Below are 18,824 nucleotides of genomic sequence, written 5' to 3'. Positions count from 1 at the left end.
AAGACTGACATATTCTATATATAGAACGACGTATATCCAGAATAACGTTCCACACCACAATTATTTCGAAATTGAGTTAGGAACACAAAACTAGTCACGTGATTCATATTAACGGACTGACAAAAAATGGCAGCCCTACTGTCACTCTTTAAATAGCATCATGAGTTAGTAGCCCAACCCACATGTATGGAATACACTAATATTTATTAAACTTTAAACACGAATTCCTCAAAATGTGATGTTTGTGGCTTGGAACGTTTTTCAGGATATACGTCCCAGTGTAATATGATTTACCTATGAAATAAAATATTTTTGATTTGATTTGATTTGTACAATCGTGACGACGCAATTTTCCCTCGAACGAACGGCAGCTCACCTTGTGTATTTGTGTTCTAATAAAGACAATTTGTTTCAGCTGGATGGCAGTACCCATGCAAGTAAAATGGAACACTGCGCCGGCGGGGTCGCACGCAACATTGCTGAAGCGCTATGGCGCCTGCAGAACGGACGTACTAAACTACTCACGGCATTGGGGGAGGACACTGATGGCGTGTTCATACAAAACCTCATTCCAGGACTTGTACTGGACGGTAATAAACTTGGGAATGAGTTATTGTTATTGCCCGCACGATATGTTGTAGTTAATGTTTGTTTTACAGTAAATAGTCCGACAGTAACACGGATTACGAATGGCCCCTACACAGCAGATATATGTGACGTCACAGAGTAAGTATAAGAAATTGTGACTTTGTAGATAAATTGCTTTACTACATGGGTACCACAACGGCGCCTATTTCTGACATGAAGCAGATATGTTTAAGCATTACTGTGATTCGGACGAGACGAGCAGCACATTCAGTTGATAGTAATTGATATGCCCCGCCCATTACAATGCAGTGCCGCTCAGGATTCTTGAAAAACCCAAAAATTGTGAGCGGCACTACAATTGCACTTGTCACGTTGAGGCATAAGATGTTAAGTCTCATTTGCCCAGTAATTTCACTAGCTACGGCGCCCTTCAGACCAAAAACACAATAACGCTTACGCATTACTGCTTCACCACCCATAATCTAGCCGGCATCCTTTGCACAAATAAGTCAAAACATGCATATATACATTGTATACATACATTGTATAAAATATAATGTAAAATGCTGAAACTGTAAAAGTAGGTACATTAAAAAGCTCTAAAATATTCTTCTCATTAAAGTATTACTTTTCCGAAGTTTTTCCGAAAACGCACATTAGGTGTAATCGTGTAATAATACAGCGAAGCAATACCCGCCATTGTCCGTATTTAACCTTCCGAAATCGGCAATGCCCCAAGGCACTTCAGATACACCAAAACCGAGAGTGCCGTACGGCACACTATACCCTCACCAAGTTCTGAGCCTCATTTTGTTTATAAGATAGTTTATTTTGCATTGTCATATAGCTTGTTTCAATAGCTTTCAGATACATTCACTCAAATCACCCTAATTATAAGCAATCTCAATCTCAATCTCACTTTTATCTGTTATATAATCTTTAATTGTATAATAAGCTTTTTTTAAAAGTTTCTGTTTAACAAATATTTTAAACTTTTTTAATTGTAGTTTGCAAATTTCTTCAGGGATTTTATTATAAAAACGGACACATTGTCCTCTGAATGATTTGTCTATTTTCGTTAGCCTTGTGTGAATCAGAGCAAGGTATATCAGAATAGGTATACTAAAACTTATACTCTACATTTTTATATATGTCGTAGGAAGATTGCCAAAGCCGTGATATTACAATTTAACGGTTGATTATCAATCTTCTTCATTTCTTACAATTTAACGGCCTGGTTTTAGTGACATTGTAATATGTCTACTATAGTTGTAGTTATAGTGTATATATAGTATAGTTGAAGGGTATGTATAAGATCACAACCAAGACACATTTCCGAGGGATTAATGATGGACTACATTAATCCCCGCGAATTACAATATTACATCATATTAATTTCTATTAACAGAACAGCGTCTGTTGGGTCAGCTAGTACTTGATATAAATAATTCCACAAATTAAACAACTATCTACATTCCATATTTCAGAGGGACACTTTACTACATATTATATTGCTTTAATTCTGTTTATGAACGGGCGCTACTTGTGGTGGCAAGATGATCCTGTTAACAGAAATTCGGCTTCATATTTTGGAAATTAAAGTTACTAACTAATAAAGAATAATTAAAGTTTTGACATTCACAAGTGTCATTTCGTTGTCTTATATGAATAAAGTGATATCGATTTCATTTGTTTTTAATTATTATTACTTCCTACTATAAACTCATCACTTTTCAATTAGATTCGCCATTACTTATTTCGTTAAACATTTATCTAAATGTTTTCTATTCGTTCTCATAATGTGGGCTCTCTCGATTAAGTTAATTATTTGGTATCATATAGCATACTTTGGTCATTTTTGTCATTTAATGAACCTTCTTTAAGATAAAGATATGTATATCCTTTAACATTAGGTATTTAAAAGGAGTGTATGTAGAGTAGGGATACATACCTGCCACACGTTGGTTATTTGGTCTCAAAATAACACGGAATATTTTCCCATATTCAGCTGTTTCGAATTCCCCACACATTTTCCCAAATACGACCGCAACCCTTTAAGTGCGGCAAAAATAATAAAGAGAGAACACACTGCATTGCGCCATTGTACTATCTAAGCAAAAAATAAATTATTATATTATAATTACTTTTATAGTAAACTTGTAGTTTGCGGCTTTATAAAAATTCTAGACTATTCTCTCACAGAGCATTTGTTCGCGAAGAAATAAGTAATATTACTGTCGTCCAATAGAAATCCATTTTGAGATGATCAATAATTTATAATGAATACTGCCTTAATCCGCAATAGATAATATTTCTGTAGATAAAGTACTTCATAAATCAATTTTTTTTTCACAGGTTGCGTAGTAAAAGGCCACCGAACTGCAACGTATTCTGCCGTTTTCGACAAAAACGGTGATTGTGTCATTGGCATGGGAGATATGGATATCCATAATAATATATCAATAGAAATGGTAAGACGATCATGACATATGATACATGTATCGGTGGTCACCCAGCGCATATCAATTATTTGAAAAGCGACTCCATTGGTTAGAGCGAATTTGACGTGAAAAAATGACAATTATGACGACCAATGACAATTTTTAACCTGTCCCCTTCGCTTGGTTATTTGATATTATGAACTATAGAAGAAAGAAATAGGACATCGGAACGCCCGAGAGCAGATGCTGGCTGACTTCATAGAGAAGAAGGATCTCTTACGATGGTCTCCTTCTTCAGGAAGCCAGAACAACCCAAATGGACTTGCTCTTTTGGAATAGATTAGCCCCGATGGTGCCAACAAAAATGAGATTGACTTCATTAAGTCGACCAAAAGACATATATTCAATGATGTCTCAGTGATCAACTCAGTTAAAACGGAGTGATCACTGCATTGTAACAGGCACATTGAATATGCACCATCCAGATCCAAAACCCGGAAAACTTTCACCTCAAATAGCAAAATCGTTTCGAATATCTCGGTGATTGCGTTGACGTGGCAGCTATTCAATCGGCAAGGTCTTAGTTCTTTAAGACTCTACCCTCAAATTGATGGATGTAAGACGCCAAATGACCTTTCAGTTCTCGGAGCAGCTAAATAAACAGATCTCCATGTCATTGACTCGAGATATACGCCGCCATTACAGAGGTTGTGTGAAGGCTGGCTGCTTTAGAGACATTTACCTATTGGGCAAAGCCAACTGACGATGCTGAAGACCGGTGACGGCAGGTCGTTTCGTCTAAATCCGAACTTTTGAGGGAGGTTGAGAAATTCTACGGACAGTTATACACGACTGCTCGGGCAGCTGTTGCCACCAAGGTTGAAGACCCAAGAGCCAAATTCACCCGACACTATACCGAAGATATTCCAGGCGTCAACCTGTACGAGATTAGTACGGCTCTAAAACAGACCATGAGAAAGCCTTTGATTCGATCAAGATCTGAACGGTGCTTCAGTCTTTTCAGAGGTTCCACATCTAATATCGATATATCGGAGCGTTGAAGTGTTTGTATGGAAACGCCACCATGTCAGTCCGTCTCCACGATCAGTTCTCGAAGCTTATCCGTCTGCAGCGGGCAGTCAGACAAGGCGATGTCATATCTCCGAAGCTATTCACCGCTGCATTGGAAGATGTTTTCAGCTTCTGGACAGCGTAGGTGAAGCTCCATAAAATCTTCTTGTCCAAAATACCAGTGTCTGAAGACGAAGGTTTTTAACCAGTGTGTTGCCAGTCATGAAATACGGACGTGGTCGCAACTATGTGCCTTATGAGGAAGCTTATTGTCGCTCAGAGGGCAATGAAATGCAAAGAGGCACGAGTGTAAGACGTAGCTTGCCACGCACACTAAATTAATAAACCTGGCCTGTTTTCATCGGTTGTCTAGCAGCAAGAGGCTCTACATAAATTATCTAAGTATAGTACAATAAAATTTATTATTACCTACATAGCCTAAGGGCGGTCGCTCCTTTCCCAGTCTGAGGTAATAATAATAATAAAAATTTATAATAATAAAATTCTTTATTGCCATACAAATAATTACAAATATAAAATAAACAATTAGGACACGCGATGAAACAAAAGGAAAAGGCTCAGCTTCACCTGACATGGAATCATGGATTTATGTTTCCATGCAGCGCTGTTTTTCAGCCACCCCTCCTCCCTAAGGTGTTGAGCGGGAGTGGATGTATTGTGGCTCCCAGATTACCTACTTAAGCTATCTTTTTTTTATAAAATGTAATATTAGAAAAAAAAATATTCTGATTACCCTTGCAAATGTATGTAAGTGTGTGTGTGTAAATGTGTGTGTGTGTGTGTGTGTGTTTATGTATGTGCATGAGTGTGAGCGTGTGTTTATGTCGGTACACAGAAAAAATCTTTTAGAGAAAGATATTTCCAGTGAAAGTAGTTCAATTTCTCCGCAGCAAGTTGCTTTTTTAGTAGAGCAAAACGGTATTTCTTTTTAAAGGACTCGATACTCATTTGTTTCTTTAGAGGAGGAGGTAAGTCATTCCATATTTTTGCTGCAGAGAATCTAAACCGAGCTGTTTTGTGCTTAGGGATTATAAGGCTGAGTTGTCTGTTAGCACGCAAGTTGTGTTATACGTTGAAATCTTTCCCCCAACGGAGCTTTTCAAAGCAATATTCAGGCTTCTTGTTCCAAATAACCTTTTGAGTTAAACAAGCATAGTGAAGTTGTCTTCTTGCACTCATGTTCAAGATGCTATTCAAGTAGGGAGTTATATATGCTTTCCTGGGTATGTTGAAACAAAAGCGTACACATGAGTTTTGCGCTCCCTGTATTGCCCTCTCTGCGCTAGCGGTCAACCTCGGCCCATAGACGGAGCTACAGTAATTGAACTGCGATAGTACCACAGTCTCGCACAGAAGTAAACGCAAATCTTCTTTAAGATAGTTTCTAATTTGATACAAGGTCTTTAATTTAAAAAAAGCTGTTCTAATTTTAGTATTCACGTGTTCCACAAACTTTTGTTCACCATCCAGTAGAACTCCAAGGTTACGTGCGGACGTTACCCGTTCTAAGACCACGTTGTCAATTTTTATGTCCAGACTACTTTCCAACACTGCATTAATTTGGGTTTTCGTTCCTAGGACTATCATTTGCGATTTTGTAGGGTTTAGGACCAGGCTGTTATTCTCCGACCATATGTAGATATTTCTAAGATCGTCGTTAATTTTATTAATAGACTCTATTGTATCTTTTTTATCAAAAGAGTAGTACAGTTGTGTATCGTCTGCATAAAGGTGGTATTTGCAATGTTTAATATTATTGTGTAAGTCAGCTGTAAATATGGTGAATAAAATAGGGCTTAATAGAGAGCCCTGCGGCACGCCTCTTTCTAGCGGTTTTAAGGTTGAGAAACTCTTATCACCATTTTTTCCTTCAATTACCACCATTTGCTATCTATCTGTAAGAAATGTTCTAAACCAGTTACACGTGTTCCTTGTAAAACCGTATCGATGCAGTTTAGCTAAAAGTAACTCCGGGTGCAAACAGTCAAATGCACGAGAATAATCTAACAGCACCATGATACTACTCATCCCCATGTCCGAATGGTATCATATATATTTAACCTTTACCACGTAAAACTATTCATCAATTTTTTCTAACAATTCTTTTGAATTCCGTTTACATTTGGTTTGTAAATTTCCTGGAATCATGTTGTAAAAGCATCACCAAACAAAAAGCTTACTACTAAACAAAATACTTACTATATCGACTAGTACCAAGGAATGATGAGTTTATGTTTGTTCCTGGTATTAACATTATGATTAAGTTACACAATTTCTAGCGAATTCGCTTATGTGCCTATAAACATACATAAAATTACATATCAAGAATATATTGAGACGTAATTTGATTTTCTTTTTAATTCGTCTGTATATCATCTTTGTAAACGTCCTATAATTATTACAACTATTACGACAAGATTCTTTTTTAATTTCTCACAAAATAATAACTTTATTGTATGCCACCATTATAGTTGAAATAGAAAATTGCGTAAGAGAGATAGATATGAACTTCTGAGTAAGCAGATTTTATATCATCAAATTATTTTATTTCAGGTTGACATGCACTATGACATTATGGCAAATGCACCTTTAGTGGTCATCGATGGCAATATACCACAAAACACGATGGATTACGTCCTACAAGAGTGTCGCAAGCTCAACAAGCCAGGTAAGTTTACACTTGATTAACTTCCCACAGAAAATTTAAAGTTATTGGTTTTACCCCGTTTTTCGAAAATCGAGTTTTCATGAGATCTCGACGTTTTAAGGTCCTAGGAAGCTTCCTAGACTATTGCCTATATACCCTTGATGGTGTCCGTACGTCTGTTTGCGTGTTGTGGGATATATATATATACGGTTTATAGCTTTACCGTCTTATAGCTTTTCAACGGCTCTAAAGATTTCATCGCTGTTGGCGCATGAAAATCGGTTTATATATTCAAAATTAACAGCGGTTTAAAAATTTATAAAATAGTTTTATTTAACTTTTATCAGACTTTTGAGATCGACGAGCTCAAAATCGTCACAAGTATAATTTGAAGCGTTTAGGTATGGAATTAGCATTGGGAAGTTGCATGGCTTTTAGGGTCAACCGTTTTCCTAATTTTTTAATGACAAAAAGGGACGAGACGAGCATGACGTTCAGCTGATGGTAATTGATGCCCATTACAATACAGTGCCGCTCAGGATTATGGAAAACCCCAAATAACTGAGCGGCACTACCATTGCGCTCGTCACCTTGCGACAACATGTTAAGTCTCATTTGCCCAGTAATTTCACTAGCTACGGCGCCATTCAGACCGAAACACAGTAATGTTAACACATTACTGCTTCACGACAGAAATAGGCGCCGTTGTGGTACTCATAATCTAGCCGGCAAAGGAGCCTCCAACCGATGAAAGAAGCTTAATAATACGAAATAAAACAAACAATTATTAAGTAGCAAAATATATAATTCAGTTTTGTGATGATCACATTATCAAGACGTGCTTACAAAAATAACATCTAAGCAATCTTAAAATTAAATGTATACGTATGATTACCACATGGACGGAATACAATTAAAGGTTGTGGGCCAATGACGACATCTTGTAAAATGTCCCATTTAACAGTTCAGTGTGTATATTCGTTTTATCATTATGGGTTACATTATTTTTTAGCCCATTTTGTGTGAAAACAGCCCCGTACAATAAAAGTACATAATAGAACAGTTGCGTAACTCAACGGTCGCTTTGAAATTTAAAACTACGTCTGGACGGAGGGCTAGGGTTGGTACATACGAAAAAAATTACGAAGTGGACGGCGCGGCGCAGCTAATTTAACTCGGATAGCGACCAGTCTCTGCGGCATCCGGCGTGGCACTCAATGGTTTTGTCTTCCCAAGATTGCTAAGCGGCCGTGTAAACCATGTGTATGTGTGCGTGCGTCGATACGGGCGCTCTAGTATGAATTTAAAATACTGTTCTATTACTATATTGTGTCTGTAGTTGTCAGTTGAACACACAGGCCCAGTACGAGTTAGTTAACTTCACACATAATATTTGAATATAATATGTATAGGCAAATGTTACTTGTACGTCGCATAAACCATAGACTTACAACATACTAGCGAATAAACAAAGTGCGCAAGAGAGAAGAACATCTCTAACAGATTGAGAGCAAGATAAAAAAGGTAAGCCAATATACTGTAACTGCAACCGATTTTTGATTGACAAGACATTTGCTCCTTAGCATTTTGAATAATACGCGGGACGGATCAGAGGTTATCCTCTGTTATGCCTTGTGTTCTATATCTTAAGTTTATAATACTCGAGGTATCATTATGCGGTTTGTGTAACGAGTTGGTTATTGTAAACAAAAAACGCGATTTATGATAGATTCGTGCTGTGAATGACGCTGCTCTTTCAGAGTTGTATGAGATTGACTATTTTGCAATCAAAAAAAAATACTGCAATTGAATTCTTTGTATTATTATTACTATAGTGGGCACGTTTTAAATGATCATATAATTTCTTTAAAAAAAATATAATTTTTTTTCACAAAATATACCTCTCGCTAACGCACAAATTGTTCACGCATTATTCGGCTATCAGGTCGTCATCACTTTAGTAAATTCTAAGGTGTACATTACTGGTTTTAACTATCCCAGTAATACTCATTTTTACGTATTTTCATATCAGTTGACCATACTGGCCCAATACGAGTAAGTCAACTTCACACACAATCTTTGAATTTATTTGCAAATGCTTTCTCACTTGTGCGTCAAATATGCGTAGTTAATTAATATTGCTGTAATATTAAGCCGTTCTAACATGTCACATGTAGTCACATGTTGTCACATTGATGTCAGAAACACCCTCAAGTCATTCACAGTGACCCTTCTTCATAAACTACCAAGTTAAATATATTACACGCGAACTACTTGGGTCCTGCCAGTTTCAATAGTATATCAATTAATGAAATCAATACTGAATAGTTTTTAGCAGAGTATTAATGCGTACAAACAAATGTAAGAGAAGCATATGTTATAATTATTGTCTAAAACTACTATAATGCAGCTAAGAAAGTATAAATTTAACTAATTACTAATGGTTCATTATTAAAATACATTTTTCAAACTCAAACAAAAATTGTGTTCAGTGAATTCATTATAAATAAACTAAAACAAATTCCATGTCAAATTATTTTTATCTTAAGTACTATAAAACTATATATTTCTATCAATGGAATACACAGTATGGACGGTATTATAGAGATTTGAAAGCAGTCAAATTCTTAAATTGTATTGATATAAATAATATAAAAAAAATCACAATAAGATTAAATAATCGGAAATATATGACGAATATTACATTTTTGTATTAATACACAAGTACTCATAAAGACATAAAACTAAATACTTAATAATTAATAATTATTCTTGCAGAATCAATCAGTATTGGTTTCGACGCAGTATATATAATATATTATCTTAATATATATAAATCCAATGTCCTGCTGTTTGTTTCCAGTGAACTCCTAAACTAATAGACGGATTTTAATGGGGATTACTTCATGGAGTGCAGTTTAGTGCAACTTGAGAGATAGGATAGTTTTTATCTCGATTTCCGACCCACAATTGGCTAGCGCTTAGCAGAAAGGAACCAGCCCACCAAATCATAAAAAATTACTGTTTAACACCCCGAACAAAACTTATGCGATATTTCTAATTTAAAAAGGAACCAGTTCATTTCTCGAATTTGTAGCAAAGATATTAAACACATCCACAAAAAATATACCGAAAGTCACAAAACAATAACTATCTTTTGTCTTTGGACCTCAAATACTCAGCTTAGTTTACATGTGGACTGGTTCCATTCTGCTAAGCGCTAGCCAATTATTTTTATTTACAATATATGTTTGTATGGACATAGATTGTATGAGATAATTTATTGGCGCACGGTTTGACAGTTCTGCTGTGAAACATTTTCATAATAACAACAGGGAGCATATTTTACGAAATAAATGTTATGAAATATTTATGACAAATTCATAAAAAGACAACATAACTTAGGAGAAAACTACGTGGTATTATGTAAAGAATCGAATCAAATGGGTATAAAAATGCAAATATTATATCTACAGATACATACATTACGTTAGAGTACATAATATTTAACGAACACGATAGGGTTGTCAATTTCTGAACTAAATGAAGTCAAAGAATAAAGACATCCATTTTTCGATATTTTTTCGGTTTCATGTGTTTAAAGAGATCTGAAACAGCTTAGAATTAGACAGAAAAAGGAATGTTATTAAAATCGTCTGTAAAAAAAAAATTTACTTATTATAATCAAGTTAAATAAACGTTTTGTGAGTCATTTAAGTAACACATAACATCAAAGTTCAAACTAAGCTCTAAAATCATTAGTATATAACACAACACAAGTAGTTCCATCTAACCGATCGAAATCGCATTACTTTAAAATCGTTTTAAAAAGAGCGCGAGAAATTCGCAGACAAGTCAAATATATATTTTTATAAATGTATTTGTACATAATTATTCATTAGTAGGCTTTATAGTTCCATGTTATTTTATAAATTGCTACCGGCCGATTTCAATATCCGATCTCTAGTTTAAGATTATTTAAAATTCAAATAATATATCACCTGTCAATCTATTCTGAATTTGCATTTCAATATGGCAATCTTAATTTCCAAATCCATAGAGTATAGGAGACTCATATCTGTCACATTCATATAAAAACCAATCAATACTTCATCCCATGAATAATTTAAAAAAAGAGATCATCTAAATGTTCCATAGGTCTTTTATGGACATTGCAAAAACAGAAAATGGATTTAAATAATAAACTCCGATAAAATGCATATAGAAATCGGCAGTGTGCGTTAAGTCATCTCATAAAAACTGGTTTACCTAAATTTTATTATGTGCGTAAGTAGCTAGTATAAAGCTCTAGCACGTTCAAATAGTGAAAAAGACGCCATAATGTATAACAGCGTCTCCTTTCAATTGCGTACTCTATGTTCTAGAAAAGCCTATTGAATCTCTATAAACTTATGTTCAATTGTTTGGTTCACTTTTTTGTACGCATGAATGGAGAGACACTAACGATACACTGAGGAAGTGATATTTGGCGATCATATATGAAAAAAAATATTAATTGACTCAGGATATTCAACCGATAGTTAAATAATCCGTTATGCAACGCTTGGAGACGCGGACGCAAGGATACAATCTATAGTCCGACAACTTCGTGCGCGACCGTCTCACGGGATGACAGACGGTAATATAATAAGATGTCAACGGGTAGCGGGTTATGGCAGTCTCACGTGTTTCTATTCCCCGCAAGACCACCCGCTACCCGCTGGCATCTTAGCACCCCGTCCCCTCCACCGTCTGTCACCCCATGGGACGGTCGCGCACGAAATTGTCAGACTAGTCGCGGGGCGCAGAAGTAGGAAGTGAAAAGGCCGACATACGGACCTGTCGGCGCTTGCGCTTGACTCACGAAAGAGTCACGCGCGGCGCGATAATTAAGTACCTAATTTTATTACATAATTTAAACAAAAATCTACCTGCCGAGTACGTTCCTTAGGTATCGTTAGTGTACCAGTCATACTGTATTATAAAAATAAGAAATATTTTACTCAGCAATAATCTTATGCATACTGGCTAGGATTAAGCTTTGTATTTTAAAGGTGGTGTTTTGAATCTAACTCCTATAATAGCCAAACTGTTGTTGTTGCTGTTGCAACTGGTCGCGGAGCTGATGCAGGGCATGTTCAGGCTGGCTATGGTGCATCTGTGCTACCAGGTTTTTAGCCTCCAGCCGCAATTCGTACAGTTTCCGGGCCTCGAAGAACAAAAACACTGCTGCAATACCTGTATTAAAAATAATTCAATATTGTTATTAATTTTTTTATGGAAAAGGATGACATATAAGCGTAAGGATCACCCGGTGTTAAGTGATCACCGCCGCCCACATTCTCTTGCAACACTTGAGAAATCACAGGAGCGTTGCTTGCCTGGAAGGTGTACGCGTTTTTTAGATAATAATTAGTTAAATTATAGAGCATCTGGGCAAATGAGTGAATTCAATAACTAGGCACCCTTCAGACCGAGACGCAGTAATGCTTTCATTACTGATTTTTTTATATATATATATAAGAGGGGGAAAACGGGCAAGAGGCTCACGGGATGGCGAGAGGTGAGGCAACCGCCCATGGACATCCGCAACAACAGGTGTGTCAAGAAATGCGTTGCCGGCCTTTAAGGTGGTATAGTATGCTTTTTTCTTGAAGGTCCCTAAGTCGTATCTGTTCGGGAAAACCGCAGCCGGTAATTGATTCCAGAAAGTGTTTGTGCGAGGCAAGAAATTTCTAACGAAACGCGCGTTGTGGAATGCCAGACGTCTACGTGGTGCGGGTGGTACTTTGCACGTAATGTTCGGTGGTGGAATTTGGCCGCTGGAATCAACCCGAACAGTTCCTCTGGGCACTCCCCGTGATAAATGCGGTAGAAGATGCAAAGAGAACCCACATCTCTACGCAATGCCAAAGAATCAAGCCGATCGGAGATGGCTTGATCGTCGATGATTCAAACCGCTCTTCGTTGTATGCGGTCAAATGGAAGAAGCTGGTACTGGGGAGCACCCGCCCAGAGGTGAGAAAAGTATTCCATGTGAGACCGAATTTGCGCCTTATAAAGTTGCAGGCGGTGGCTTTTAGTGGCCAGTTTGGCCTTCTCTTCCAAGTGACCACGGAACTGAACGTCGCTCGATATATCGACGCCAAGTATGCCAATACAGGCTGTGGCAGTTAGAGGAGTGATCTCCAATCGAGGGGATACGACAAAGGGAGACCTTTTAGTGGTGAACGCACAAACTTGTGTCTTCTTGGGGTTGAATTGGACTGGAATTAAAGGAACAGAACGCAATTTTTGTCAGCCGTCATCTAGTTTAAATCTTCCATAAGAATATGATCTATTCGTTAGACACACCTCAGACAGGTTTCGACTCGTGTTTAAATATAAGCAATGTCTAAATAATGTTGAACGCTAAACAACAGTCAGACAGAGATTTGTAATAGAACTTTTTTAAAACAAGTGTTCATCACATATTTAAGTTTTTGTAATAACACAGTAAATCGTGAAATTCATAAAAATAGTAGATAGATAGATAGATAGTTAATATCAATATTTTTGTAGAACAATATTTTAAAGAATAGAAAGAAAGAAAGAACCATCACTCACGCACACTCGTGTAAAGACGTTCATGAGCACCTTTTCAAACGAATTACTTTACAATAAATCATTATTTAAAGAGAAGCAGGGCCAAATGCTTCATAGCGTAAAACTGGCTAGCATATTATACAAAAGGATTTAATCAAATTCCACTAGTAGATCCAGAGATAAGCCGCGTTCAAAAAATAAATAAAAATCTACATCTACATTTAAGGCTAGCTGAAAAATGGCGCTCAATCCTAATAGTATACTATGAAACTGACAAGGGGGCGTCCATAAATTACGTGAGATGTTTAAGGGAGGGAGGGGGTCGAGTCAAATCTCATCTAATCTTACGTTGGAGAGAGGGGGGGTCTCGGCAAATATCACGCAATTTTTTTCTAATTGAAACAAAATAAAATTATAATATTTTGATCCATTTAATCATATGGACGTGTTGGTTCCAATAGTCTCTCTTCAGACCGTGCATGATTCTCCATGGACTGAATTAGAGTAGATATTCTTTTTTTAATCACAGTAGTTACGATTTAAGTATTCTATTGTTAATTTTTTTAACACTTATAACTCTTAGCAATATTGATTACTAGTCTAAACTAGTCGTAAATAAAAGCACGAAGCTATTTTTTTTTTCTTTTTAAAATAACAATCCAACGCGTTTACGTAATTTTGAAAAATCTCATGTGAGATTGGAGGATGGGGGGAGGGGGTTGAATAAAATCTCACGACATCTCACCAGGGGGGGAGGGAGTTACAGAAAATTCAAAAAAACACCTCACGTAATTTATGGACGCCCCCCAAGCATATTATAAGAAGGGAAAAAAGGAAATTTTCAAATCACACTAGATCCATAGACAAGCCGAGTTAAAAAAAGGTGTTTCTGTACTTATGTATGCACACAAGAAGTTATACTTCTTTGACCTAACGAAGCAAAAATCATTAAAATGTTAAAATTTATTCCTCGTGCTATTCTACGTTTTTAGAAAGAAAAATTTTGTAAAAATCTTGCAAAGATGGCTGTGACATTTAATTATTAAATAATGGACGAAGAAACCAAAAAAAAAAAATAAAGAATGACGCAAACGTCAGAAAATTTTAGGAAACAACTTCAACCTGTTACTTTTGTTTTACAGTTTTAAAATTTCACTTTCATCATTTTTTCATAACGCGCCTAAAGAAGTATAACTTCAAAACACTGGATATCACTTACAATGAAGTAGTCACCTCGTACCGAGACGATGGCAATGACAGTGTGTAATATAATAGTGTAACGCAATACTCACCAAACAATATAGAAGCGATCACAGCAAACGCGTAAGACCATGAAAGGACATTGAACGAAGGATACAGCAGCCAGTCTCGCCGGTAACAATTCGCTCCAAACACAACCACAGCGAGAAATAGAAAGGCACCTGCAAGTAGGGTTACCATATTTTAAGATTTGTCCTGAGATCTCAGCATTTTTGGACTCAAAAATGACTCAAGGTCAAAGTTTTTATTTGCAATAAACATGTTAGTACATTAACATGTTAATACATTACAAAATCATTCATTACATAAATATCAATTTAATTCAAAAAATAAATTATTACATTTACAATCTTCTCAAGATTGCGGCTAGATTTAGCAAATCTCGTGAAATTCAAACTCCAGTTTACATTTTAAAGATCTCTTTAATAAATAGTATAAATATAAATAAAAGTTATAAACTAAAAATAATCATCTTTATAATACAACTAAAATCAATACTTATTTATCCAAGTATTGGTGGTCGCTCTATTCCCAATCAGTGGTATCATTAAGAAAGTAATTTATGTTGTAGTAACCTTTAACCACACACACGTTTTTTTTACAATTCTTTTGAATTTCGTAATATATTTGTTTTGAACATTATCTCGGATCTTATTGTAAAGGCATATACAACACCCCACAAAAGACTTACAAACTCGACTTAGCCGAGTAGTAGGCATTATAAGTTTAGGTTTGTTCCTGGTGTTAAAAGTATGTTTATGACAGTTTCTAACAAATTCACTTATGTGCCTATGTAATATGCCTATACATAACATTATCAAGAATATATTGAGAGGCAACAGTCAAGATGTTTATTTCTTTAAATTTTACTCTCAATGATTCTTTAGGACCTAGGTTATAAATAGGGCGAATAGCCCTCTTCTGCAGTACAAAAATGGTATTGATATTGGCAGCATTGCCCTATTGCAATATACCAAAGTACATATTACTATGAAAATAACTTTAGTTATTAACTAGTTGTGCCGTATCTACGTACGTAACTAAGTTTATTAGCCAATCCTTCAATATGGGGGCCCATTGTTATTTATTATTCAAAATTATTCCATAAAAACATTCTTCACTCTTTTCTCGTTTTGAATCCAATTTTATTTTCAAATTATACCAATTTCACCATTATATCCTGCTTGTACAGTCCCTTATTGTCATAAAAAGATATTGCCACTTCGTCTAATGAAAGCTCAACCTTTTCGGAAGTGAGGAGGAAATTGCTCGAGAAAGAAACCCTTATATTTAAATTTTTTACTAACATAGCTTTAAGTGAAGTTAGATTAGGGATTGGTCTCTGCTGCTCGCAAAGTGCTGCAGCTAATACTACGCCCAATTGAGCATACTCAAACCAGTCGCGAACAATGTGTGCCGTTGAAAAGCCACATGTTATGTGTCTTGTTAAAATAATAATAACTAGAAATAAGAATGGCACTGGGATCACATATCATCAGTTAGTATTTTGAATTTTATTAATTTCAATGTGAAATAACACGAAGTGTACGTTACATAATTTGAAAGATGTCACTGAGTGTCAATAACACACACAAGCATCTAGTAGTTGCCGTAATAAAAAAGCTATTGTTCTTATTGTATCTAGTTGGGAGCTCAGCAGAGACCAATCCTTCTTGTAAGGTCTTGAACTACATAATGTATTTGTTTTACTTAGAATCCTATATGCAAAATGATTCCATTGTCCCAAAAGTCATTTTAGAGTTCCATATACAAAGGGTAGCCAATTGGAACCCTATTACTAATACTCTCCGGCCTGTCTGTTCCTCCCTTGGTCTGTCTGACAGCTGCAGTTAGTAATAATGATGGAGATGGCAAATTATAAATGGGCACCATGCAAATTTTAAATATATAATTTTTCTACTCCTCTACTTTTATCTGTCATTTAAACAGCCACAATCAGTAATAACATACTTTATTAAGCCTCTGAAACAGTCTATACTCTATAAAATACTCTTTCAATAATGGTGACACAATAAATAATAAAATATTATGAAAAACTCATATACTTACAAAGACAATATTTTATTCAAGAATGCTTGTAGGTACATCGATTATAATTTCTAAATAATGAATCAATAACATTTATAAAAAAAATAAAATAGCTACAATATTAAATCTCACCACCTTTTCTTTTCAGATAACTCTTTACTCATAAAAAGTTGAAAATCCTTAATTTCTTATATAATATATTATGGTAATAGACTACATGGTTGATCATGGATACCAAATTGTAAATAGAACAATATTAGTACTTACTTGACATAGCTACCATCACTGTAGCACATGATACATACACCCACTCATATCTCAGCACAGTCCTTAACGGCATCCGAATAACCACACTCGCCAACATCAGTTGTGAGGTGAAGGACAGTATCAATGCCAGAGTAACAAAGGCCTGAACAGCCATCAGCCAGCCTGGCAGCAGCCATTCACGGATCACATAATACTCCTGTTGATATACGAGCAAACTACAGTTAAAATCTTTGATAGACATTTCTGATGACAAGAACATAATATATTCAAATGTTGATACTTTTTACACTGCTTTCAAACTTCCAAATAAGTAATCTGGTTCACTTTTCAACACAAATTACCTTGGCATCATCACAAACTGATTATGGGGATGACATAATTGATTTATGATAATAAAATAATCAATGTACAAACAATAACATCATTAACGGTTATACTATTGTTAAACTTTAGACAGAACTATTTTTAACTCACCTTACTAAATATGTAATTACATCCATGAAACAACTTATCAAACTGGTAATGAGGAAAGCGAAATCGGTCAAAACAATATTCCCACAGACCCATATGCTTGAAAGACGAAAACATTTCTGGATAGGATTCTATCCAATATGGGCCGGCGAAAGACAGGAGCAAGAATAAACCCGACACATAAGTAATTGATGCTCCGATTAATGTTGCTCCTATAATAAAAATATATTTATTATTTACATAAATCATTGAATATTTTATGTTAGTACATCAAATTACAGCTTTTATTGAAAATCAAAAGGGCGTGACCATATTTTACTTACTAGAAGCTTTAGGATATTCATTATCCGTGGCGGTCATTTTCAATTTCTAGCCTGATAATTAAATCTTCAATATATATTTAAGAACTTCTTTTATAAATGAATTATTTGTCGTTTTTAAGTATATACTGTGTTTGTTTATATTTAACTGATTCTGTGAAATCAGTACATTAACATTTGGCATCTGTCGACTGACATTTGACAAATAAAACTTTGTAGTCTCGATGACGTCAAAATGTCAGATTGCATGCACTCGCCACAGAATAATAGGTAGCTACTTACAGTATCCTATTTAAAGGTAAGACTTCGAGCTCGCTGAAACTCGGGGGCGTATTACGAATTTTGGTTTTCGCCAGCGTATAAAGAATGACGGCAAAATAAAGGTATAACTAATATCTATTTAAAGGAAAAATTGGTCCACTGAGATATGTCTCGAATCTGTTTAGTCATTTTCAATTAAATTTTTTGAGGAAAACAGATTTGCTTTTAGGAATAATGACGATACGAAGAAGACCTTCATGAGATATGGTCCTCCCATTGGCGTCCCACTCGGGATTCTTGAGAACCCAAATTCTGCGGCAAAGCAATTGCGTTCATTACATACTTTGAGACATAAGATTTTAAGTCTCATGAACACAGCTCATCACTAGGCCCTTCGAATTGAAACACAACACTAACACACCACTTTCTTGCACATCATTGCTACACGGCAGAAAATGGAGCTGCTGTGTTACCCACTTAGCCGGCATCCTGTGCAAAGACGCCTCTAACGTGCACTGCTAAAAATGTCCTAATAAGCCATAAGAAGAAATATTTTTTTTTGCATACGTACAAAAACGTTTCTCTCAGGGGAGGGGAAGGGAGTTTGGGGCGCAGAGATTACGGGCCTCCACTAGTCACGATATTTGCCTGCCTTCTTCCACTAGTATCAAACCTTTCATACATACTCCTAGTATCTTTGACCTGATCTCTTTTCAATACATCCCTTCGTGGCATTTTATGTCTATGTTGAGATTGACCGTTACAAAGACTTCCTTCCAAATATAACATATATTTATTTGTGCACATCCATCTACTTTTCATGACCAAATCATCTCAACATTT

General features: G+C 35.8%; 2 protein-coding genes across 2 annotated transcripts in view; one reads left to right on the top strand and one right to left on the bottom strand.

The window, feature by feature from the left end:
* LOC126971160 (pseudouridine-5'-phosphate glycosidase) overlaps positions 1 to 18,824 on the top strand; it is a 263,833-nt gene that overhangs the window by 215,300 nt on the left and 29,709 nt on the right. The window contains exons 7-9 of the mRNA XM_050817314.1: positions 416 to 590; positions 2,944 to 3,059; positions 6,675 to 6,789. Of these exons, the coding sequence (XP_050673271.1) occupies positions 416 to 590; positions 2,944 to 3,059; positions 6,675 to 6,789 (406 nt within the window). The remainder of the gene's footprint in view (positions 1 to 415; positions 591 to 2,943; positions 3,060 to 6,674; positions 6,790 to 18,824) is intronic.
* On the bottom strand, positions 7,553 to 17,896 carry LOC126971176 (uncharacterized). Its single transcript, XM_050817345.1, has 5 exons — positions 17,724 to 17,896; positions 17,404 to 17,612; positions 16,930 to 17,125; positions 14,646 to 14,774; positions 7,553 to 12,006 (listed from the first exon to the last, which is right to left on the bottom strand). Exons 1-5 carry the CDS (start codon positions 17,758 to 17,760, stop codon positions 11,837 to 11,839), a joined length of 741 nt encoding a protein of 246 aa, XP_050673302.1. The 5' UTR covers positions 17,761 to 17,896; the 3' UTR covers positions 7,553 to 11,836.

This window comes from Leptidea sinapis, chromosome 23 (assembly GCF_905404315.1).
Source record: "Leptidea sinapis chromosome 23, ilLepSina1.1, whole genome shotgun sequence".
NCBI classification, from domain to species: domain Eukaryota; kingdom Metazoa; phylum Arthropoda; class Insecta; order Lepidoptera; family Pieridae; genus Leptidea; species Leptidea sinapis.
This window is presented reverse-complemented; position numbering and strand designations above follow the sequence as displayed.